The sequence below is a fragment of the Triturus cristatus genome, chromosome 10 (genome assembly GCF_964204655.1).
Source record: "Triturus cristatus chromosome 10, aTriCri1.1, whole genome shotgun sequence".
NCBI classification, from domain to species: Eukaryota; Metazoa; Chordata; class Amphibia; order Caudata; family Salamandridae; genus Triturus; species Triturus cristatus.
Genome location: NC_140593.1, coordinates 448,971,012 through 448,997,632, shown reverse-complemented (window position 1 = coordinate 448,997,632; position 26,621 = coordinate 448,971,012). Strand labels below are relative to the sequence as shown.

The 26,621-nt window shown below is 42.2% G+C and overlaps 2 protein-coding genes across 3 annotated transcripts in view; one reads left to right on the top strand and one right to left on the bottom strand.

Annotated features, from left to right (window-relative positions):
- LOC146789597 (uncharacterized) overlaps window positions 1-11,404 on the bottom strand; it is a 34,545-nt gene extending 23,141 nt beyond the window's left edge. Inside the window, exons 1-2 of the mRNA XM_085630053.1 lie at window positions 10,077-11,404; window positions 601-4,792 (exon numbers count right to left, since the gene is read on the bottom strand). Coding sequence (XP_085486179.1) covers window positions 601-3,765 — 3,165 coding nt within the window. The 5' untranslated portion in view covers window positions 3,766-4,792; window positions 10,077-11,404. The remainder of the gene's footprint in view (window positions 1-600; window positions 4,793-10,076) is intronic.
- Window positions 1-26,621, top strand: part of EPC1 (enhancer of polycomb 1) — a 1,219,015-nt gene that overhangs the window by 778,948 nt on the left and 413,446 nt on the right. The gene's annotated exons all lie outside the window — the stretch shown is intronic.

The window sequence follows — 26,621 nt, the reverse complement described above, 5'->3', positions numbered from 1 at the left end:
TGCTTTTTTCCCAACATCTGTGAGTAGTCCAATCCTGATATCTTTCAGAATACTTCCATATTCTTCATCGTTTGCTTGCCTCATATTAGTTGTAAGTTCCTTGTACTCAAAGAAGGACCAAATATTTGTATTTCCAATGCTTCCCAATGACTTCTTCGTGTCTTCATGTGTCACAGTATTAAACACTGGTTGTCCTTTAACTGGAGTAAGTTGCAAAAGATCCCCAAAAACTATGACGTGTTTTCCACCAAATAACACGTCATAGTCTGTCTTCAAAATTTGCTGCATTCTTAAATGCACAAAGGCAAGCATTAAGTTTGATACCATGCTCACCTCATCAATAATGAGAACTTGCATCTTCTTCAATACTCGTGAAACTTCCAAGGATGCTTCTCCAGTTAGCTTGTTGAATTGTATTTTGTTCTCATGCTCCACTGGTAACATTAGCAAACGATGTAAGGTGATTCCTTTTATGTTATATGCTGCTAACCCAGTTGGAGCAGTAACCACACAAGACAAAGTAGAATCCGTTTTTTGCTTTAGGTAGCTTCTGATGACTTTAATTAGGAAACTTTTTCCAGTGCCAGCTTGTCCGCTTACATACATCCTGATTGGATGAAATGATGTGCATGAGCACTCTTTTTTGATATGTAGAAATCCGTGATCAATTTTGTTTCTGATCTCTTCATAAATTTGTTGCTGCTCTTGATTCAGTTGTCTTTCCAAATTTTCTAAGTCTATAAATTCTTCTTGAGCTAGATTCATAGCCGTTTCCACTTCATTCATGGCTATTGATGCTTCATTTTCAACGATTGGTTGTCCTAGGGGATCTTGACTGTGTGTTCCTGAACTTTGGCTGTCCTGAGAACTGTCTCTAGCTATTTCTGCTGCAATTGTAGTTTCCTGTTCAATTTCTTCATTTAACATTTGCAGATAAGTTGAGAATGTACTGCATTGTATGCTGTCTTTGCAAGCATTAAAAGAATCTTCATAGCTCTGGAATTCTCCCAGTAGTTCATCCTCTGTACGCCATGGTTTAAACAACTGTAAAAGAGCCAAGTAGTAAAATTCTTTCTTGTCGGTAGTGTCGCAACTCAGCTTCCGGTGATTTATCAAACTTCCTTTGGTTTGCTTCACCAAACATCCTTCTTCACCAACAACTTTATATTTTCCACTGTTGATGTCTTCTGCAGCTTTCCGTGAATAAATGTAGTTCTGCAGCACTTCATAGAGACACATGTTCTCCAGATGATGACTTCTCTTGGGATAATATGTGTCCAACATGTTTGTTTTCAATATGTCTGTACTTTCTGGGTCATTCTCGGCCAAATATTCAATTTCTCCAACAGATTTCAGTACCCGATTTCTCATTGCTGCAAGGCCTAAACTTGCCCAAATTATTCTTCTTGACTTCGAGTAGAGACTTGCAGAAGATAACCTATCTGAACATTCGTAGGATCCAATTTCTCGATGCGATAACATCTTCAAACTAAAACTGTACAGCTTCTTACTGACAGTCTTCTCGTGAGAAATCTCTTCCCACATTTCCTTCAATTCTGTTTTTTCTGATTTCGTAATGTAAGACGTTACATATCGAGCAACAGCAATGGAATTGTCAGCAACATACTGTATATCCATGTTAGCGTTCCACATGGATAAAATGACTGGGTTGTAGTCATTTATATTTTTTGATTCTTCTTTTCTTTTAAGGTTGTAGGTATTCTTAGGTGATTTTCTTGTGATAGTATGTCTCACAGCTGACATAAAACTGTTGACTCTTCCATTTGTAAGAACAGGTCTAGGAAATCCAAATCGACATTTAGTGTAGTATTTTTCTTTGCTCTTGTATTTCCGTCGACAGTATTTTCCACACCGATGACTTTGGAAACGTAGAACTTGCTCCTTTAACTTGTTCTCTTCTGTGTTTTTAGGTATAGCACATGTTGCATATTCTTCAATGTAAGATAACACTGCTTCATCAGTATCTGTTCCAAACTTTGGGGCATCCTTGATCCACAGCAGCATATGAATATGAGGAGCACCTCTTGCCTGGTACTCTTTTCTCCAAAAGAAATCCACTACTTCTCCAAGGGGTGGATTTTTTTTATTGCAGATGAAGGACATCATAGCCTCAAATCTATGATTGAAATATCTGCAAACATTAACCGGATCCAATGAGCACAGTTCTCCTGCTGTCTTGTATTCGATGTTTTCAATGTTTGAATTGGCCTCTCGTAGAAAATCCAGTAAATCATCCCAAGCGTACTCGGCGCAGCTTAGGGTAAGGAACCATGTTGGTGTTCCTAAGTTGCGTAACATGCATTTTAGTTCACCATGGCGTCGGTACCAATATTCATTTGTCCCACGCTGACAAGCCATCAGATTGATCAGTTGTGTTTCCAAATGATCATCTCGGTGCTGCACTTTCTCCATAAAATCCTTAGCAGACACATTTTGTAAATGTACTCCACTTTTTAAAATGTGATTTACTGCATAAGACAGTGCAGACAAGTCGCTTTCAAATAAAAGATGGAACAAATAAGGGATACTTTGTCGAAATCTGGGATCTTCAGCATATAGTCTTGTAGTCCGATACTCAGAAGCTGGAATCTGTTCCGGACGTTCATCGTATCGTCCTCCTTTTCCTTTAGGAAACAGCTGGGGAAAACATCGAGCTTCCAAGCTCTCCTCCCATACACTCACAGGATTTCCTTTTGCTTTCTTCATCTGAAAGAGATCAATATTGTCTCCCATAACTTCTTTCGAATGGAGAGGATGTATGCTAAAATGTTCATAAATTTCTTCTTCCTTTGACTTGTCCACTTTTTCAATTTGTCCAGTTGGTGTTTCTGTGTCTCCTTGTAAATCTTCTTCTTCTTCTTCTTCTTCTATATAAATTGATTCATACCATTTGTTATTTTTTTTCAAATACAAATTTGCTCTTTGTACTTTCCGCACATCTACCAGCTCCTGCCAAATCTTCTTATTCTTTGTAGGGACACCATTAACCAGAATAATTAATGGTTCAGTTTCCAAAGTATCTGCATCAATAGTTTCCATATTTTTTTTCAAATCCAAGGGCAAATACACCACTCTACCTTTTAAACCTCTCAGTAAATCTGAAGGAGGTAATTTACCAGTTTTGGGCTCCATACGTACTATGGTCTGGAACGGATGAACACATTGAATGAGTATAGACTCATATGTATTTAATTCAGAAAGTTCAGCAGGAATAGCATCCAATTCTAAATTATTATGTACAGCTCTGGTCGGCATTCTATTTTCCTCTAACTTGTTGTAGCAGTATTTGCAAATACGCTGATCTTCACCCAATTCAAAACAATTTTCAAGAAATATATATGTGGCAAAATCCATCCACTTATAATTATCTTCATTTTCACTCTTTCTGTAGAGATCAACATTCCTAGTTTGTTTTCTATAATGAGTTCTGCGGCAACAAATACAAGTAACATTTGGTCTTTCATTAGAGACTATTGCAAATTTTGTTATGTGATCATTAAATGTGTTACTTACAGAGGGTTCTACATTCTCTTCCACTTCTGCCTCATTTATTGTGTCCTTCTCTGCACTGTTTTGTTCAGGACCAAAGTAACAAAACTGAATTTCATCAACAACCTTCTCTACATCTGATACCGTTCCTCGGAACAGAGCCCTATTCAATTCATTTAACTTTATTGCTGGACTTTTGGCAAAATACAACCGTCTCACAAACTTTCTCATTTCAGTATGATGAACAGCCAGCATCCTAAAATGATGGAAAACACTATTGCACACTTTTCTAGATAGACAAGCAAGAGAATGACCCTGCAAACCAGTATTCTCTCTCACTCTGCATGGATCCAGACTTTGAAGCACCTTAATCTTTTGTTTTACACTTTTTTTTACTATATTCTCTTAGAAACTCTCGAAATCTGTCAATAGATTCCTGACGCACAGTGCAAATACTACTACAATTCCAAGTGTACACTGGGGCTTTAGGACGTCTCCCCATTGCCTCATCTGCCATCACTTGTACCTCATCTCTTGGAACCATTATCTCCTTCTCCATTATGCAACCGTTTTTTACTTCGTATGAACGACCTCTGGTGTCAACTGCATGCAGCAAACTATTGCTTTGAAAATAGCTTTCTTCATTAAAAAAAGGTTCACTACTTGAACTATGCATCCACTTTCCTAAAAACACTTTACAAAAGTTTGTTCTGTTCACTACTCTTTTGCTTTTGCTTTGTGATTTCAGTACATTAACCATTTTATCTAATGTACGCATCCTATTCAAAATTAATATGAATAGTTTCCTTTTTAATTCTAATGCTTTTGCTGCAATGGCTTCAATTTCTTTTTTTCTCTTATAATATTTAGCCTTCTGCTTATATTTCTTTATATCCTTTATCAAATTGGACATAACTCTTCTCTGAAACATTTTTCTACGTATCTCTTTAAATGCTGTTTTTCTGTTTATGTTAAACTTTTCAATTGCAGAAGGTATATTTGCATTAACTAAATCCTCAATTTTTTGCTGTTCTGTAGGTTTTGTTACATTTTTCCGAGAACAGACATTTTGTACATTTTTGTTTGTTTTCAATATTTTGTTTAGGAATTGTCTTTTTTGCTTACCAGAAGATTTTTTCTTTTTCCCAACATCAGCATCTTCTACTAACTTTGGTCCTCCAGTTGTCCTCAAATATAGTTTTTTTTTTAGCGTTTTTTGAACTCGAGATTTTGTAGGCATCTTAAATTTTGTTCACTGTTCTTCAGCAATACCTGAAAAAAACTAAAAAAAAAATCCTTTATTGTATTTAAATATATTACTACATTTCTTTTCACAATAGTCACAAAACGAAATTTCTTTGCCATTTTCAATGCACACAAACTGCTCTTTTTTTAAAATTTATTTAAATGCACATGTCCAAGCTTTTTTTTTTTTTCAGATCACCACCGTGTGTATTCTCTGTGACTGCCTACACTCCAGCAGGGGCCACCAGCCTTAGTGATGCTGAATATATTTGCATTACAGACTTAAACCTGAAAACCCCACTCGCTTCTAATTACTGTGCATGACTATACATGGCAAGCACATGGGTGTGTGCTAAGCCTCTGCTTCTTCCCCCAAAAATTCGCTCCTCTTTTCCATCTACTGCAACTGTGAAATCACCAGAGCAAGACGCAATAAATTTCTGCCTATAATTCTTCTATGCACACAGAGTCATGTTTTCACATTAGTGCCAAAACGAAATTTCTTTGCCAATTTGAAAGCACACTTACTGCTCTTTTTTTTTCGGGCCAAGTGAAAATCTCTTTTTACACTTTGAAATCACTTTTACAGACTGACACATTCTGAAACCTTTTTTTTAAATTTATTTAAATGCACATGTCCAAGCTGTTTTTTTTTCAGACCACCACCGTGTGTATTCTCTGTGACTGCCTACACTCCAGCAGGGGCAACCAGCCTTAGTGATGCTGAATGTATTTGCATTACAGACTTAAACCTGAAAACCCCACTCGCTTCTAATTACTGTGCATGACTATACATGGCAAGCACATGGGTGTGTGCTAAGCCTCTGCTTCTTCCCCCAAAAATTCGCTCCTCTTTTCCATCTACTGCAACTGTGAAATCACCAGAGCAAGACGCAATAAATTTCTGCCTATAATTCTTCTATGCACACAGAGTCATGTTTTCACATTAGTGCCAAAATGAAATTTCTTTGCCAATTTGAAAGCACACTTACTGCTCTTTTTTTTTCGGGCCAAGTGAAAATCTCTTTTTACACTTTGAAATCACTTTTACAGACTGACACATTCTGAAACCTTTTTTTTAAATTTATTTAAATGCACATGTCCAAGCTGTTTTTTTTTCAGACCACCACCGTGTGTATTCTCTGTGACTGCCTACACTCCAGCAGGGGCCACCAGCCTTAGTGATGCTGAATGTATTTGCATTACAGACTTAAACCTGAAAACCCCACTCGCTTCTAATTACTGTGCATGACTATACATGGCAAGCACATGGGTGTGTGCTAAGCCTCTGCTTCTTCCCCCAAAAATTCGCTCCTCTTTTCCATCTACTGCAACTGTGAAATCACCAGAGCAAGACGCAATAAATTTCTGCCTATAATTCTTCTATGCACACAGAGTCATGTTTTCACATTAGTGCCAAAACGAAATTTCTTTGCCAATTTGAAAGCACACTTACTGCTCTTTTTTTTTCGGGCCAAGTGAAAATCTCTTTTTACACTTTGAAATCACTTTTACAGACTGACACATTCTGAAACCTTTTTTTTAAATTTATTTAAATGCACATGTCCAAGCTGTTTTTTTTTCAGACCACCACCGTGTGTATTCTCTGTGACTGCCTACACTCCAGCAGGGGCAACCAGCCTTAGTGATGCTGAATGTATTTGCATTACAGACTTAAACCTGAAAACCCCACTCGCTTCTAATTACTGTGCATGACTATACATGGCAAGCACATGGGTGTGTGCTAAGCCTCTGCTTCTTCCCCCAAAAATTCGCTCCTCTTTTCCTTCTACTGCAACTGTGAAATCACCAGAGCAAGACGCAATAAATTTCTGCCTATAATTCTTCTATGCACACAGAGTCATGTTTTCACATTAGTGCCAAAACGAAATTTCTATGCCAATTTGAAAGCACACTTACTGCTCTTTTTTTTTCGGGCCAAGTGAAAATCTCTTTTTACACTTTGAAATCACTTTTACAGACTGACACATTCTGAAACCTTTTTTTTAAATTTATTTAAATGCACATGTCCAAGCTGTTTTTTTTTCAGACCACCACCGTGTGTATTCTCTGTGACTGCCTACACTCCAGCAGGGGCCACCAGCCTTAGTGATGCTGAATGTATTTGCATTACAGACTTAAACCTGAAAACCCCACTCGCTTCTAATTACTGTGCATGACTATACATGGCAAGCACATGGGTGTGTGCTAAGCCTCTGCTTCTTCCCCCAAAAATTCGCTCCTCTTTTCCATCTACTGCAACTGTGAAATCACCAGAGCAAGACGCAATAAATTTCTGCCTATAATTCTTCTATGCACACAGAGTCATGTTTTCACATTAGTGCCAAAACGAAATTTCTTTGCCAATTTGAAAGCACACTTACTGCTCTTTTTTTTTTGGGCCAAGTGAAAATCTCTTTTTACACTTTGAAATCACTTTTACAGACTGACACATTCTGAAACCTTTTTTTTTAAATTTATTTAAATGCACATGTCCAAGCTGTTTTTTTTTCAGACCACCACCGTGTGTATTCTCTGTGACTGCCTACACTCCAGCAGGGGCAACCAGCCTTAGTGATGCTGAATGTATTTGCATTACAGACTTAAACCTGAAAACCCCACTCGCTTCTAATTACTGTGCATGACTATACATGGCAAGCACATGGGTGTGTGCTAAGCCTCTGCTTCTTCCCCCAAAAATTCGCTCCTCTTTTCCATCTACTGCAACTGTGAAATCACCAGAGCAAGACGCAATACATTTCTGCCTATAATTCTTCTATGCACACAGAGTCATGTTTTCACATAAGTGCCAAAACGAAATTTCTTTGCCAATTTGAAAGCACACTTACTGCTCTTTTTTTTTTGGGCCAAGTGAAAATCTCTTTTTACACTTTGAAATCACTTTTACAGACTAACACATTCTGAAACCTTTTTTTTAAATTTATTTAAATGCACATGTCCAAGCTGTTTTTTTTTCAGACCACCACCGTGTGTATTCTCTGTGACTGCCTACACTCCAGCAGGGGCAACCAGCCTTAGTGATGCTGAATGTATTTGCATTACAGACTTAAACCTGAAAACCCCACTCGCTTCTAATTACTGTGCATGACTATACATGGCAAGCACATGGGTGTGTGCTAAGCCTCTGCTTCTTCCCCCAAAAATTCGCTCCTCTTTTCCATCTACTGCAACTGTGAAATCACCAGAGCAAGACGCAATAAATTTCTGCCTATAATTCTTCTATGCACACAGAGTCATGTTTTCACATAAGTGCCAAAACGAAATTTCTTTGCCAATTTGAAAGCACACTTACTGCTCTTTTTTTTTTGGGCCAAGTGAAAATCTCTTTTTACACTTTGAAATCACTTTTACAGACTGACACATTCTGAAACCTTTTTTTTAAATTTATTTAAATGCACATGTCCAAGCTGTTTTTTTTTCAGACCACCACCGTGTGTATTCTCTGTGACTGCCTACACTCCAGCAGGAGCAACCAGCCTTAGTGATGCTGAATGTATTTGCATTACAGACTTAAACCTGAAAACCCCACTCGCTTCTAATTACTGTGCATGACTATACATGGCAAGCACATGGGTGTGTGCTAAGCCTCTGCTTCTTCCCCCAAAAATTCGCTCCTCTTTTCCATCTACTGCAACTGTGAAATCACCAGAGCAAGACGCAATACATTTCTGCCTATAATTCTTCTATGGACACAGAGTCATGTTTTCACATTAGTGCCAAAACGAAATTTCTTTGCCAAATTGAAAGCACACTTACTGCTCTTTTTTTTTTTGGGCCAAGTAAAAATCTCTTTTTACACTTTGAAATCACTTTTACAGACTGACACATTCTGAAACCTTTTTTTTAAATTTATTTAAATGCACATGTCCAAGCTGTTTTTTTTTCAGACCACCACCGTGTGTATTCTCTGTGACTGCCTACACTCCAGCAGGAGCAACCAGCCTTAGTGATGCTGAATGTATTTGCATTACAGACTTAAACCTGAAAACCCCACTCGCTTCTAATTACTGTGCATGACTATACATGGCAAGCACATGGGTGTGTGCTAAGCCTCTGCTTCTTCCCCCAAAAATTCGCTCCTCTTTTCCATCTACTGCAACTGTGAAATCACCAGAGCAAGACGCAATACATTTCTGCCTATAATTCTTCTATGCACACAGAGTCATGTTTTCACATAAGTGCCAAAACGAAATTTCTTTGCCAATTTGAAAGCACACTTACTGCTCTTTTTTTTTCGGGCCAAGTGAAAATCTCTTTTTACACTTTGAAATCACTTTTACAGACTGACACATTCTGAAACCTTTTTTTTAAATTTATTTAAATGCACATGTCCAAGCTGTTTTTTTTTCAGACCACCACCGTGTGTATTCTCTGTGACTGCCTACACTCCAGCAGGGGCAACCAGCCTTAGTGATGCTGAATGTATTTGCATTACAGACTTAAACCTGAAAACCCCACTCGCTTCTAATTACTGTGCATGACTATACATGGCAAGCACATGGGTGTGTGCTAAGCCTCTGCTTCTTCCCCCAAAAATTCGCTCCTCTTTTCCATCTACTGCAACTGTGAAATCACCAGAGCAAGACGCAATACATTTCTGCCTATAATTCTTCTATGCACACAGAGTCATGTTTTCACATAAGTGCCAAAACGAAATTTCTTTGCCAATTTGAAAGCACACTTACTGCTCCTTTTTTTTTCGGGCCAAGTGAAAATCTCTTTTTACACTTTGAAATCACTTTTACAGACTGACACATTCTGAAACCTTTTTTTAAAATTTATTTAAATGCACATGTCCAAGCTGTTTTTTTTTCAGACCACCACCGTGTGTATTCTCTGTGACTGCCTACACTCCAGCAGGGGCAACCAGCCTTAGTGATGCTGAATGTATTTGCATTACAGACTTAAACCTGAAAACCCCACCCGCTTCTAATTACTGTGCATGACTATACATGGCAAGCACATGGGTGTGTGCTAAGCCTCTGCTTCTTCCCCCAAAAATTCGCTCCTCTTTTCCATCTACTGCAACTGTGAAATCACCAGAGCAAGACGCAATACATTTCTACCTATAATTCTTCTATGCACACAGAGTCATGTTTTCACATAAGTGCCAAAACGAAATTTCTTTGCCAATTTGAAAGCACACTTACTGCTCTTTTTTTTTCGGGCCAAGTGAAAATCTCTTTTACAGACTGACACATTATGAATCCACCATGTGTAACTACAACAAAAACAATTCCCATTTCTATTATTCATTTCTTAAGTTACCACATACATCCCCTCTCAAACTGTAAACTCACCTTTAAATTTAGTTAGTTGTGAAAGAAATGTGTCACTCAAACAGCAGATTATCAGAGCCAGGATCTCTGTTCTGTACACCTCTCTCCTCTCAGCAGAACCAGATAATGGCAAACTTTCCCTCTATTTTTCCACACATATACATGTAAGTTTCAAATCTCAGTGCTTCCCCCTTTTTTTCAAATGTAATGACACATTTCTATTGGTTGAAAACCAACCCTTTTCCAAAAGTACCCTGCCCCCAACTTGACTTCTGCCTAGTACCCTTCCCCCAACTTGACTTCTGCCTGCTACCATAGCAACAGCTCATGGAACACTGCTGTGTGCAGTTAGGTCAGAAGTTCGACACACAATGTTTCAATTCCACAGAGCAAGAGTGCTTGACTTTTCAAACCTAACTGCAAATCCATAGTACTGTTCTTTGGTTACACATTTTTTTGTACCAATACAAAACATGCTTCTATTAATTTTCACATACAGCCTATTTTTTATTCTAGAATGGTATGAAACAGCCAATCAGTTCTTTTTGTTTTGTAAAAAATATGTATGCCTCCATTTCCAAACTGTCTTTATTTTCATATTGCCATTCTACTGAAAGACACCTCCTGAGTGCATCCAGTTCTCCTTTGAAGATGTTCACAGTGTGGATTGTAGGGCACAGCTATGTCTTCTGGAGTGAAAAGTTTGCAGAGAAAACAGATATGGTGAGAGACCTTGCTTTGCCAAATGTAGACATTAAATGGATTGGTCAGAGAGGGTTAAAGTGGCACCAATTGATGCCATTGGTGAAATCCTTCATGCAAATCCAACACCCTGACCTCATAATAGTGCACTGTGGTGGCAATGACCTAGGCACTTTGACTGGGGTAGGTCTGGAAATGCTTATGAAGGACACCTTTGCACAACTGTTTACACTTTTCCCTAAAACTGCCTTTGTGTTTTCCAACATATGCCAAAGGCAAAAATGGAACTGGTCCAATCATTTCTGTCCACAGATTGACAAAGCAAGAAAGCACGTCAACAAATCTGTTTCTGCTTTCCTCCGTGACTATGGTATGGGTGCCATTTACCACAACAACTTGCGTTACGACATGCAAGACATTTATAGAGGAGATGGTGTGCACTTCAATGATGAAGGGAACAGAGTCTTCCTCTTGAACCTTAGACTCTGCATCGGTACTTACTTGTAAGTACCACTAAAAAAATGACTCCATAAACACAACAGCTCTTTTTAGAGCTCCCTAATTTCTAAACTCTTAAATCTGATTTTCATTTATTTATTTTTATTTTTTTTACCGTACGCTTACCGTGAGCTTACCGTACGCGTACCCCGTGATTTTTTTTAAAATCAATAAATGTTTTTTTTGTACTTTTCTGTCCTTCTTTGACCCCCTTACAATTGTTAGGGGGTCTGTAACTCTCCTCATTGCCCCCTTTCTTTGTTTTCACTCTTTTTTTTCAGAGTGAAATACACAAAATGGCGGCCGCCGCTTCCTGGTTTCGGCCGATTCGAATGTTTACTAAGATCTAAGAGCCAATCAGAATCGCGCTCGCGCACGCCACCGTACGCTTACCGTAAGCGTACGGTAAGCGTACCGTAAGCGGGCTCAGATATATATATTGATTTAAAGGCTATTTTCTCAGAATCTACTGAACAGATTTACACCAAACCTACAAAAGGCACTTCCTTGACCTGAGGACTACCTCTCTGCCAAATTTTGAGTAATTCTGTTCAGCCGTTCGGGCTGTAGGTCGTTCTAAAGGTCCTATGGAAAAATGCATGGGAAAAACGCGTTTTGGGACCCCCCTTTTATCTCAGCCCCCGCTTGACGGATCCCCCCGAGACTTTCAGGGTAGGAGCGGAGCGTAGCGCCCCACCTATTTTGAGAAATTCGCGAGGATTCGTCGACCGGCGCCAAAGTTATTCAAAATAGAATGTTGAGGTTTTCCTATGGAAACGTGGTCCTAACTATAACTACCTACTGGCGACCGCCAGTAGGTAATATATATATATATATATATATATATATATATATATATATATTCACTGAAAAAACCATAGGTTTCACACACGTTATAGTTAGGAATTAGCATTTAAAAAACCTTAGAAATTCAGTGAAAAAACCATAGGTTTCACACATGTTATAGTTAGCTGGACATTTTACTCGTAAAAAACCAATGAAATTGCCCCGTTATAGTTAGTTCAGCTAACTATAACTCGCGCGCCCGCAATGCACTGCTGATGACGTCACATATTACATCACTCATGACATGGTCAGTGACATCACTCATGACATCACTGATGACATCTCAAATGACATCACTGATGACATCATCCAGTGAATGTGTGTTTTTCTGAAAATGACATATGTTTTATATATGTGTATCTCAAGGTCGATGGAAGAATAAATGGGTATATAAGTGTCTAAATGGATGATTTGTTTTTGAAAAATTGATTGTGTTACTGACTGATTAAGTGTATCTCTCACTTTGTGTATAAGTGGCTGCATGGGTTGGTGAGTAGCTACATGGGTGTCTATATAGGTTATTAGTTGTTTTTTTGAGTATCAGTCTGAGTGTCTGTATGGTACGGTGGGGGGTATTACGTAGTGCATAGATGCATGAATGAGTGACTCACTGTTTGTATGTGTTGAAGACAGCATGTGTGCAGGACTGTATGGGTGGATGAGTGTGTGTATGGGTGTGTTAGTGAGTGAATGACTGTCTCAATAGTGTCTTCAGGAGTAACTACATATGTTTTTAACTAGTATATGTGACTATTGGTGTATATATGTGAGTATATGTGAGAGGGAGAGATTGAAAGAGTTCCTGTATGAATAAGTATGTGTTTCTATAAGTGATTGTTTAAAAGACTAAGTATGTGTAAGTTTCCGTAGAAGTAAGTATGGTGGTGTGTGTATTACTGTATATGCAAGTAAATGTATGTTTTATTCTTTATTAGCATGAGTGACTATGTGTGTGAGTAACTCTATGGATGAGTGGCATTGTGTAACAGGATGTATAGATGTATGAGTACATATGATGAGTGAGTACATGTATGAGTGACTGTATAGGACTGTTGGTGAATGAGTGGATGTGTATGTGGATCTTAGAATTACTGAAGAGGTTGTTGTAACTGGTATTGGTATGTCCATTGTTTTGAAATTTTTAGTCTCTATTTTTGAATGTGTGTATCAAAGCTTATATTAAGGTGAGAGGAGGTCTGCCACTCTATCACAAGGATGATGTCATCAGTGATGTCATCAGTGATGTCATTTGAGATGTCATCAGTGATGTCATGAGTGATGTCACTGACCATGTCATGAGTGATGTAATATGTGACGTCATCAGCAGTGCATTGCGGGCGCGCGAGTTATAGTTAGCTGAACTAACTATAACGGGGCAATTTCATTGGTTTTTTACGAGTAAAATGTCCAGCTAACTATAACATGTGTGAAACCTATGGTTTTTTCACTGAATTTCTAAGGTTTTTTAAATGCTAATTCCTAACTATAACGTGTGTGAAACCTATGGTTTTTTCAGTGAATTTCTAAGGTTTTTTAAATGCTAATTCCTAACTATAACGTGTGTGAAACCCATGGTTTTTTCAGTGAATTTGCAAGGTTTTTTAAATGCTAATTCCTAAATATAACGTGTGTGAAACCCATGGTTTTTTCAGTGAATTTGCAAGGTTTTTTATATGCTATTTTTTTTTTTTATTCTTCATTTTTTTCAAACATATTTTTTATTTAATTTTCTTATCTTTTATAAAGACTATGCTTAAATTTTTAAAATCCTTAAATATTTTTTTTATATATATTTTTTAAAATAAACATGTAAAATTTATTTCCAGTTTTTTTTTTTTTTTTAATTATTTTTTTTTATAGTACGCGTACCGTAAGCTCACGGTAAGCGTACGGTTTACGCAACGCCCGTAATCTATCTACGCTGCTTGCGTATAGTTACGTACTTTGCGTAGCCGCGCGTACTGCGCGTGGGACGCGTGCGCGCTTACGCAACACGCGCACGTTACGCGGAAGTGCCGGGAAATGACTGTTATGCGCATGCGCGCAAGCGCGTGTCTTTTTTACGCGCACGCGTACTTTTTGCCGTAAGCGTACCGTAAGCGTACGGTAGGTCATGTGATCTTGAAACACAACTTTTGATTGGTTGAAACTACTTTCAGTTCTAGAACTCTCCTACACCACACCCATTCCCCTCATTTCTGCTTGTGATCCCTTGGGAGAAGGAGCTGGTTTGTCTTTGGGATACGATGGCAGAACAGCAGAGCTCTTCTGAGAGTGAGGCTAGCACCAGCAGCACTGTCTTGAGGCAGAGAGCGAGGAAAGTAAAGCCTTCTTACGTTTGGGAGTATTTTACTTTTCCAGAAGGCCAGCAAAAGGTGAATGCACCCTTAGTTACTTGCAAGCTGTGTAAGCGTGTACTTTCTAGAGGTAATCCTAACAGGAAGTATTCCTTTGGGAATCACACCATGAAGAGACACCTCCAGGAAGTACACAGAAGGACACATGGTCATCTTTTTGGAGGTAACTCTTCAGAAAGACGAGCCAGTACATCCACAGCAGCTCAGCCTGGACCATCATCTGCAGGGCAGACTCCTTCTTCTGCAGGTCAGGTGAGCCCTTCATCTGTGGGGGGAGAATCTCCTTTTGCTGGCCCTCTGGAAATTAACCCTCGGTTTGCGAGGGTTGAAGTACGGTGCGCCACTTGTCACGATCTAATTACTTATAGGGAGACCAGTGTTTCCCTGGTGAACAGTAAAATAGATCAGCACACTTGTCGTACCGTCTAATATTCCCAATCTTTCTTTCCTCTGTCCCTGCATGAACACAACGGTTCTTTTAAGAGCCAACCTTATCTTTCATCTTTTTTTTTCTTTTTTTTTAAAAACTTTTTTTTTTTTTTTTACCGTACGCGTACGGTAAGCGTACCTTTTTTTTATTTTTTAAAAAAAAACACTAAAAATCATTTATCTCATTACAAAGTCCTTGAGAGACTACAATTTTTATTTTTAACTTACCATACTCACTCAAAAAAATATTTATTCATTTGTTTTTTTTAAAAATAGTTTTTAAAATGGTTGTAGTTTCCGAAAATTTTCTATATCGATCTGAAAATAAAGAAAAAAGTATTAATATTTTTTATCCATTTTATAATACAATACACATATTTACATTTTTTAAAAAAAAATATTTTTGCCTTATTTTTGCTGTTTTCAGAATATATTGCATTTCACTATTAATTGTGAAAGCAATTGCATTCATCATTTTACAGCGGGCAAAAAAAATTAACAATCACAAAGATTGTATTAAAAAAGCCCAGAATGTCTTCTCACTTAAACTTATCATTACAGAAATGCATATTATTCTAAAAAAATATCATCTAAAAACAATACTTTTTTCTTTAAAATACCGTCTGATATGTTTGTTTCAGAAGTATAATCACAATATTATATCTCAAATAACTCCAAAATACATCTGATTTTATTTCCTTTAGGCCAAATAGTATTTTTTTTTTTTTCCTGGAATAAATTTCCAAGGGAAAACCATTAAAATTCTAAAGTTTAATCTGTCCAGATCTCACCAATTCTCTGTAACATTTTGGTTCACGAAAATTTTTTGAATAATTTATTTAGTCCACAATAGAATTGCTTACTTTTCCACATGGCCAAATAGTAATTTTTTAAATCATTTTTGAAAAAATTTCCAATGGCAGTCCAATAGCATTCCATAAATTAAAATGTGCAGAAGTTACCGATTATCTCTAAATTATTGGTTTTTGAAAATTGCATTAAAATTTAAAAAAGTCCACATTACAATTGGTTATCTTTCCTTTAGGCCAAATGATAATTTTAAAAATCTTTTTTCTACAAAATTGCAATGGTAATCCAGTAAAATGGTAAAATTATTTTGTCCAGATCTTGCCAAATCTCTCTAAAATTTAGGTTTCAGGAAGATTAGATAGGAATTTGCTAAATCAAAAGGCAAACGTTGTTTGAAAATCAATTTGGAATCATTACACAGTGTCCAGCCTTTTTCACATTTTAGATAAACTGTGTAATGTCCAGAAGTAACAGTAGGTCCATCATGGAAAATTATTGCAACAGTTACAAAAGTTTTTCCTGAAATTGATAATTGCTGTCCTGTAAACTTCTTTATTAAAGTATCCAATTTTGATCCATCAGCTCTACATCGTTGCATCATTAAAATTACATACTGTCCGTATTCCCTTAAAATTAATGTTGAAAACATGTCAGAATTACACTCACCACATTTCATGCTATGATTAGCATCTTTAACTAATTTTGCAAAAGTGACTGTTTTACTCTCTGGCAATGTCAAATAAATAAACCTTTCATTATCAACAATAGAGCCACATATATTATAACAATTATCACAACTATGTTCCCATTTATAAGAGAGACCAAAAAAAATGTCAATGGGAACTCCTTCTTCTTCCACTACCTGAAGAAAATACATCAAAAATTCGTGTGCATCTTGCTGTTCATTTTGAGAAAACTGTGTTCGTCCTGAACATACATCTAAAAGTTTTCTAATTTCAGTAGCACTTTCTATTTGAGTTTTATCTTTACTCAGCTTTTGAAAAAGGAGACTGAGCTCTGAACAGAATCTTTTTCCCTGATTTACTATTATCTGCTCTTGCAAACTTTCCAGATAAAATGCAACATTCAGCACTACATTAGCGTAGCAGTTGACACCAGAGCTATTTTCAAAATGACATCCTACAACCTGTTCTTCATTTTCCTTATTCTTTTTGCTTGCAATTACATCACTCCTCTTTTTTTTCCTCTTCTCTACATCTTCATTACAGATATTCTCATTTCTCCTTTTACGAGAAACTACACGTTTCTCCAACACAGGATACTGACCTAAATGAGGAGCATAGCTTCTTCTTAATCTATTATACTCCTTTACACAGTTTGTATCAGCACTAACTTTTGAGTCATCAAAGTCTATCATGAATAAACCTGATAATGTTTTGACTCGTGACAAAGCTACATATGCCATACCTTCTTTGAACACAGTTGAACCAATGTTCACAAATGCACAATCTACAGTCAATCCTTGAGACTTGTGGATAGTTACAGCATATGCTAGTGAAAACGGAAACTGCTTCCTACGTACATATAAGTCTTTCACAAGCATGAAACGAACTGAACAACGACAAATGTCTTTAACTTCCTCTATCTGATCAAATTTTATCTGTAAACATTCAATTCCTTCTTTTTTCTGATAATTAATAAAACCCACAACTCTTCCCATCGCTCCATTCACTAAGCCTTTCTCAACATCCAAATTTCTCCTTAAAAACACTCTACAGTTCATGCAAACATAAAGATTTTTTTCTAATCCTGCTGTTTTGGAGATGTTCTTCTCTAGTGAGTCCAATTTATTTTTCAGTTTGCCTGTTACTGTGACTGTAATTCTTCCATCCTCAATTTTGTCCACTGCTTCCAATTTCTTGATGTCTTCCTTTTCCAATTTCAAAAGCTCCTCATTAAATATTGAGCATTCACGTAGAGTTGGCATTAAGCAGATGACACTTTTGTTTTCTGCAATATTCTTGTATATTTTCTCTGCAACTATTTCTTCCTTTGGAAATAAATTATGTAGCAGCCGACTCTGTAATGCTTTTTTCCCAACATCTGTGAGTAGTCCAATCCTGATATCTTTCAGAATACTTCCATATTCTTCATCGTTTGCTTGCCTCATATTAGTTGTAAGTTCCTTGTACTCAAAGAAGGACCAAATATTTGTATTTCCAATGCTTCCCAATGACTTCTTCGTGTCTTCATGTGTCACAGTATTAAACACTGGTTGTCCTTTAACTGGAGTAAGTTGCAAAAGATCCCCAAAAACTATGACGTATTTTCCACCAAATAACACGTCATAGTCTGTCTTCAAAATTTGCTGCATTCTTAAATGCACAAAGGCAAGCATTAAGTTTGATACCATGCTCACCTCATCAATAATGAGAACTTGCATCTTCTTCAATACTCGTGAAACTTCCAAGGATGCTTCTCCAGTTAGCTTGTTGAATTGTATTTTGTTCTCATGCTCCACTGGTAACATTAGCAAACGATGTAAGGTGATTCCTTTTATGTTATATGCTGCTAACCCAGTTGGAGCAGTAACCACACAAGACAAAGTAGAATCCGTTTTTTGCTTTAGGTAGCTTCTGATGACTTTAATTAGGAAACTTTTTCCAGTGCCAGCTTGTCCGCTTACATACATCCTGATTGGATGAAATGATGTGCATGAGCACTCTTTTTTGATATGTAGAAATCCGTGATCAATTTTGTTTCTGATCTCTTCATAAATTTGTTGCTGCTCTTGATTCAGTTGTCTTTCCAAATTTTCTAAGTCTATAAATTCTTCTTGAGCTAGATTCATAGCCGTTTCCACTTCATTCATGGCTATTGATGCTTCATTTTCAACGATTGGTTGTCCTAGGGGATCTTGACTGTGTGTTCCTGAACTTTGGCTGTCCTGAGAACTGTCTCTAGCTATTTCTGCTGCAATTGTAGTTTCCTGTTCAATTTCTTCATTTAACATTTGCAGATAAGTTGAGAATGTACTGCATTGTATGCTGTCTTTGCAAGCATTAAAAGAATCTTCATAGCTCTGGAATTCTCCCAGTAGTTCATCCTCTGTACGCCATGGTTTAAACAACTGTAAAAGAGCCAAGTAGTAAAATTCTTTCTTGTCGGTAGTGTCGCAACTCAGCTTCCGGTGATTTATCAAACTTCCTTTGGTTTGCTTCACCAAACATCCTTCTTCACCAACAACTTTATATTTTCCACTGTTGATGTCTTCTGCAGCTTTCCGTGAATAAATGTAGTTCTGCAGCACTTCATAGAGACACATGTTCTCCAGATGATGACTTCTCTTGGGATAATATGTGTCCAACATGTTTGTTTTCAATATGTCTGTACTTTCTGGGTCATTCTCGGCCAAATATTCAATTTCTCCAACAGATTTCAGTACCCGATTTCTCATTGCTGCAAGGCCTAAACTTGCCCAAATTATTCTTCTTGACTTCGAGTAGAGACTTGCAGAAGATAACCTATCTGAACATTCGTAGGATCCAATTTCTCGATGCGATAACATCTTCAAACTAAAACTGTACAGCTTCTTACTGACAGTCTTCTCGTGAGAAATCTCTTCCCACATTTCCTTCAATTCTGTTTTTTCTGATTTCGTAATGTAGAACAAGTTACTAACCTTCGGTAACGATGTATCTGTAAGAAACATTAGTTAGTTAGATTCCTCACCTTAGAATAACCCCAGGCGTCAGACTGGATCCGGAAGATTTTTCGTCAGCAATACCCCTTGCGCGTCGCTAGGCGTCGTCTGCGGCTCCGCGTCCGTCGTCGGCGTCGTGCGCCGGGATGACGTCGTCGGAGTACTTAGACGCCGCCCTCGCGCGCTGACGTCAGTTCTTGTACATAGCCTTCCGCGCCAGGAACGCAGAGCCATGCAAAGACCGACACTGGTGCCAAAAATAAAATCTAGGGGCCTGAAAAGGATAACCTTAACCCTAGATGTCAGTTCGCAGAACGGGGAGGATGGGTGGGTCGGTGAGGAATCTAACTAACTAATGTTTCTTACAGATACATCGTTACCGAAGGTTAGTAACTTGTTCATCTGAAAGAAACACGTTAGTTAGATTCCTCACCTTAGAATAGATACCCAAGCAATACCATCCCCGGTGGTGGGTCTGCGAACCAAGATCACACCAGAAAGTCCTGGAGGACAGAACGGCCAAAGAAGCCATCCCTCCGGACTTGGCTGTCAAGGCAATAATGCCTGGCAAACGTGTGTAGCGAAGCCCACGTCGCCGCCTGACAGATGTCCTGCAAAGGGACTCCCCGTCCCAAGGCAGTAGTAGCCGCTGTGGCCCGAGTGGAGTGGGCGCGCAGCCCAACAGGAGGGTCCTTTTTAGCCAAGGAATAGCAGATTTTTATACACAAAACGACCCACCGAGAGATGGTCCGTTTGTGCACAGCTTTCCCCTTCTTAGCGCCCACGTACCCAACAAAAAGCTGGTCGTCCACCCGGAACTGTTTTGTGCGGTCCAGATAAAAGGAGAGCGCACGTTTTGGGTCCAGACGGTGGAGCCTCTCTTCCTCTTTGGAAGGATGCGGAGGCGGAAAGAAGGTGGGCAAGGTGACAGACTGCCCAAGGTGAAATGGAGTCACCACTTTAGGAAGAAAGGAGGGACGAGGCCGAAGGACAACCTTGTCCGGATGAACAGATAGAAAAGGAGGCTTTGAAGATAAAGCCTGGAGCTCACTCACCCGTCTAGCCGAGGTGATGGCTACCAGAAAAGCAGTCTTAAGAGTCAGAAGACGAAGAGGACAATTGTGAAGAGGCTCGAAGGGAGCGCACATCAGGAATGTCAATACCAGATTCAAGTCCCACTGAGGCATTACAAAAGGGACAGGAGGGAACGTGTGTGTAATGCCTTTGAGAAAGCGTGTAACCACAGGGGACTTGAAAAGAGATGGCTGATCAGGAAGCCGCAAGAAGGCGGAGATGGCAGCAAGATAACCTTTTAGGGTGCCCAGGGCAGAGCCCTGCCGGGCCAGAGAAAGAAGGAAGAGGAGAACCTCAGAAAGAGGGGCGGAAAGGGGATCCACAGCCTTTGCTGTGCACCATGCCACAAATTTGTTCCACCGGCAGGCGTATACCGACTTTGTGGAGGGACGCCTGGCTGCCAGAATGATATCACAGACTTCAGGAGGCAAGTCAAATGGCATCAACTGCCGCCGCTCAATCTCCACGCATGGAGGTGGAGGCTGGACAGGTTCGGGTGGAGGACCGTCCCCTGCTGCTGCGACAGAAGATCCTCCCGAAGGGGCAGACGTATCGGGGGATCGGTCAACAGACTGAGTAGCTCGGGATACCAGTATCTTCGTGCCCAATCCGGAGCCACCAAGATGACTTGGGCCCGGTCGTGCCTGATCTTCTTCAGCACTCTGGGCAGAAGTGGTATAGGCGGAAAGGCGTACAACAGACCGCAACTCCACTCGTGACGAAAAGCGTCGCCGAGCGAGTGCCGCCTTGGAAATTCCAACGCGCAGAACTGCTGACATTGCGCGTTCTCTTCGGTGGCGAATAGATCTAACCAAGGCTCTCCCCACTGCTGAAAGAGACCTTGCGCCACTTCGGAGTTCAGACGCCATTCGTGATCCATCATGCACCGGCGGCTGAGTTCGTCTGCTCTGGCGTTCAGAGAGCCCGCCAGATGTTGAACCACTAGGGTGACGCCCTGGTGTTCCAGCCATGTCCAGAGGCGCAGAGCCTCCTGACAAAGGGTCCACGACCCCACCCCGCCCTGTTTGTTGCAATACCACATGGCGGTGGTGTTGTCCGTGAACACCTGCACGACACTTCCCCTGACAGAGGGAAGGAAGGCTTTCAGTGCAAGCCGGATCGCTCTCAACTCCAACAGGTTGATGTGGAGACGAGACTCCGCCGGAGACCAGAGGCCTCTGATCTCCGCCTCTCCCATATGGCCACCCCAACCCAGGAGGGACGCATCCGTCACTACGACATGCTCCGGTTGGGGAAGGGAGAGGCTCTTGCCCTTGACCCACTCGCGGTCCGTGAGCCACCACTGCAACTGCTGTGCAGTGCCCTCCGAGATCAAGACATGGTCGGACAGGTTGCCGTGATGCTGGGCCCACTGAAACTTCAGGTCCCACTGCAGAGCCCGCATGCGCCGCCTGGCGTGATGCACTAGTAGGATGCAGGAGGCCATCAGCCCCAGAAGCCGCAACACTAGCCTGACCGAAACCCGGGATAGAGGCCGAAAGATGGGAATCAGGGCCTGTATATCCCGGACCCGCTGTTCCGGTGGATGGACCCGGAACTGCGCCGAATCGAGAACCGCTCCGATGAAGAGGAGCTTCTGAGAGGGACTCAGGTGTGACTTCGGCACGTTGATGGAAAACCCCAGCAAATGCAGGAGATCCGCCGTAGTCTGGAGGTGGGAGACGACTGCCTGGGGCGAGCCCGCCTTCAACAACCAGTCGTCGAGATAGGGGAAGACTGGGACCCCTGATCTGCGCAGATGAGCTGCGACCACCGCCATCACTTTCGTGAACACCCGAGGGGCACTGGTGAGGCCGAAGGGGAGCACGGTAAACTGAAAGTGCTCTTGGCCCACCGTGAACCGCAGGTAACGCCGGTGGGCCGGCAGGACGGGGATATGGAAATATGCGTCCTGCAAGTCCAACGCTACCATCCAGTCTCCAGGGTCTAGGGCAGCTAAAACCTGAGCCAACGTTAGCATCTTGAACCTTTCCTTTCGGAGGAAGGCATTGACGTTCCGGAGGTCCAAGATAGGGCGCAGGCCCCCCTTGCCCTTCTTGGGAACCAGAAAGTAGTGGGAATAACAACCACGACCTACTTCTGGACTCGGAACGCGCTCGACGGCCCCCTTGGCCAAGAGAGCCGAAACTTCCTCGCGGAGAAGATCCAAATGATCCCCCGAGATACGGTGGTGCTGCGGTGGCATGGCTGGAGGGGTCGTCTCGAAGGGGAGGGAGTAGCCCCTTCGGACGATTTGCAGCACCCACCTGTCCGATGTTATGGACCGCCAGTGGAGCAGGTGATGGCGAACTCTGCCGCCCACTGGCGTGGTATGGGCCTGAAAGCTCGGACTAGGAAGGCTTTGAGGCGGATGCTGCCGGGGTGGATGTGGGCTGACCACGTCGGCCTCCATTTCCGCCACGGCGGAAGCCACGTCCGCGACCGCGCGCAGGTTGGTTCTGCGGCTGGTGGCTTTGCGGACGTGAGGAGGCGCCCCTTCCTTGGCCACGAAAGGGGCGAAAAGCGGAGGTGTGCGCCCGCGGAGCCGAGAGGCCCAAGGACTTGGCCGTAGCCCGGGAGTCCTTAAAGCGGTTCAGCGCACTGTCCGCCTTCTCACCAAACAGGCGAGTGCCATCAAAGGGCATGTCCATGAGGGTGTTCTGGACATCCCCGGAAAATGACGTGGACCGCATCCAGGCGTGGCGGCGGAGCGCCACCGTGGTGGAAATCGCCCGACCTAGCGAGTCCGTGGTGTCAAGCCCACATCTTATGGCGTGCCGTGCTGCATCCCTCCCATCGGCCAAAGCCTGGGTAAGACGCGTCCGGACCTCCTCCGGACACAGGGGCAGCACGTCCTCCACCGTATCCCACAGGGAATGGGAATAACGGTCCAAGAGACAGGCGGTATTTAAGGACCGCAGGCCCAAACTAAGGGACGAGAACAGTTTCTTGCCAAACTGCTCGAGTCTCTTGGAATCCCGGTCCGGCGGAGCGGTCGGGAAGGAGGATTGGGAAGTAGAGGCCTGGATAACCAGACTCTCGGGAGTGGGGTGTTGGGACAGGAAACTGGGGTCGCCCGGAGCAGGGCGGTGGCGCCTGGCAACGTTCCTATCCACAGGAGGAACTGTGGAGGGCTTGGACCAGGTGCCCTGCAGAACGTCAGTGAGGGCCTCGTTGAACGGCAGCAGAGGCTCAGTGGAGCTTGCTGAGGTTTGAAGCACCTCAGTGAGGATGTTGGTCCTCACAGCCACGGCAGGCAACTCGAGCCCAAGGGCCTCAGCCGCCTTGCGCAGCACCACAGAAAATGCTGCACCCTCCTCCGAAGCCACGGTCGGAGGAGAAGTGAATCCAGCGTCTGGCGAAGTGTCCAGCCCGCTGGCCTCCCCCAGTTCATCTGCCCAGTCCTGAGAAAGCTGTGACTGAACAGCCAGAGGGTCCTCGAACCCCTCCCAGTCGCCCCCTTCTTCCGATTCCTGATAAACAGGAGGAATGATCGGAACCGGACTGTAGAGATGGTAGGTCTCAAGCGGCGTCGGATGCGGCGTCGGCGGACGCCGTGCCGGCGTCGGGTCCGGATGAGGGCTAAACCGGGGCGTCGGCGTCACAGGCGTCGGCGTCGGTGGCGCCGGTGACGGCGTCGGTGGTTCAGGCGTCGGCGCCGGTGGAGGAGTGACAAGGTCAACCGGCGTCGACTGGGGCCCAGGCAAGGGCCCCGCGGGGACCTGCGGCGTCGAGACCGGAGTCGTCGACGGCGCCGGGGCCGGAGCCGCCGGCACGCGAGGTCGCCCAGTCGAGTCCGCGGGGCCCGAAGGCGCGCCAGCGGGTGTCGACGGCGGGGCCAGGCTCCTCATGGCCGAGAGGAAGGCACTGATCTCCGCCGGCGCCGCGTCAGCCCCAGGGACCGGAAGGTATGGGGGCGGACGTGGCGCCTGCGGCTCCGCCGGAGCCGCGGGGGTGGAACCACTTGGACCCTCGGCCGAGTCGCGCGACCGGCGAGGGGAGTCCGAAGAGCGATGTCGCCGCTTGGACTTCTTAGAGTGTCGAGACTTACCCGACGACTTGGAGCCCGACGAGCGATGGTGGCGTCGGCTAGGGCTCCGCGAGCGATCCTTGGACCTCCTCCTGGACCGGGATCGTGCACGACGCGGAGCCGAGTGGCGAAGCTCGAGAAGCTTGCGGGACCGCTCCCGCCTAGCCTTCGAAGTCAGGGCCTGACAGTCGTTGCACGACTCCGCGTCGTGGTCGAGGCCTAAGCAGTAGAGGCACCGGCGGTGGTGATCGGTCACCGACATCAGTCGATGACATTCTTCGCAAGCCTTGAACCCAGGCATCCTACCGGCACCAGATGTCGACAGACAAGGATCAAAAATGATCAAAAAGATTTAGTCAAAAAAGACTAAAAGGGGTAGCTCTCCCGGATCTGCGCTTACTGGCGCGGAAAAAAGAAGAACTGACGTCAGCGCGCGAGGGCGGCGTCTAAGTACTCCGACGACGTCATCCCGGCGCACGACGCCGACGACGGACGCGGAGCCGCAGACGACGCCTAGCGACGCGCAAGGGGTATTGCTGACGAAAAATCTTCCGGATCCAGTCTGACGCCTGGGGTTATTCTAAGGTGAGGAATCTAACTAACGTGTTTCTTTCAGATAGACGTTACATATCGAGCAACAGCAATGGAATTGTCAGCAACATACTGTATATCCATGTTAGCGTTCCACATGGATAAAATGACTGGGTTGTAGTCATTTATATTTTTTGATTCTTCTTTTCTTTTAAGGTTGTAGGTATTCTTAGGTGATTTTCTTGTGATAGTATGTCTCACAGCTGACATAAAACTGTTGACTCTTCCATTTGTAAGAACAGGTCTAGGAAATCCAAATCGACATTTAGTGTAGTATTTTTCTTTGCTCTTGTATTTCCGTCGACAGTATTTTCCACACCGATGACTTTGGAAACGTAGAACTTGCTCCTTTAACTTGTTCTCTTCTGTGTTTTTAGGTATAGCACATGTTGCATATTCTTCAATGTAAGATAACACTGCTTCATCAGTATCTGTTCCAAACTTTGGGGCATCCTTGATCCACAGCAGCATATGAATATGAGGAGCACCTCTTGCCTGGTACTCTTTTCTCCAAAAGAAATCCACTACTTCTCCAAGGGGTGGATTTTTTTTATTGCAGATGAAGGACATCATAGCCTCAAATCTATGATTGAAATATCTGCAAACATTAACCGGATCCAATGAGCACAGTTCTCCTGCTGTCTTGTATTCGATGTTTTCAATGTTTGAATTGGCCTCTCGTAGAAAATCCAGTAAATCATCCCAAGCGTACTCGGCGCAGCTTAGGGTAAGGAACCATGTTGGTGTTCCTAAGTTGCGTAACATGCATTTTAGTTCACCATGGCGTCGGTACCAATATTCATTTGTCCCACGCTGACAAGCCATCAGATTGATCAGTTGTGTTTCCAAATGATCATCTCGGTGCTGCACTTTCTCCATAAAATCCTTAGCAGACACATTTTGTAAATGTACTCCACTTTTTAAAATGTGATTTACTGCATAAGACAGTGCAGACAAGTCGCTTTCAAATAAAAGATGGAACAAATAAGGGATACTTTGTCGAAATCTGGGATCTTCAGCATATAGTCTTGTAGTCCGATACTCAGAAGCTGGAATCTGTTCCGGACGTTCATCGTATCGTCCTCCTTTTCCTTTAGGAAACAGCTGGGGAAAACATCGAGCTTCCAAGCTCTCCTCCCATACACTCACAGGATTTCCTTTTGCTTTCTTCATCTGAAAGAGATCAATATTGTCTCCCATAACTTCTTTCAAATGGAGAGGATGTATGCTAAAATGTTCATAAATTTCTTCTTCCTTTGACTTGTCCACTTTTTCAATTTGTCCAGTTGGTGTTTCTGTGTCTCCTTGTAAATCTTCTTCTTCTTCTTCTTCTTCTATATAAATTGATTCATACCATTTGTTATTTTTTTTCAAATACAAATTTGCTCTTTGTACTTTCCGCACATCTACCAGCTCCTGCCAAATCTTCTTATTCTTTGTAGGGACACCATTAACCAGAATAATTAATGGTTCAGTTTCCAAAGTATCTGCATCAATAGTTTCCATATTTTTTTTCAAATCCAAGGGCAAATACACCACTCTACCTTTTAAACCTCTCAGTAAAT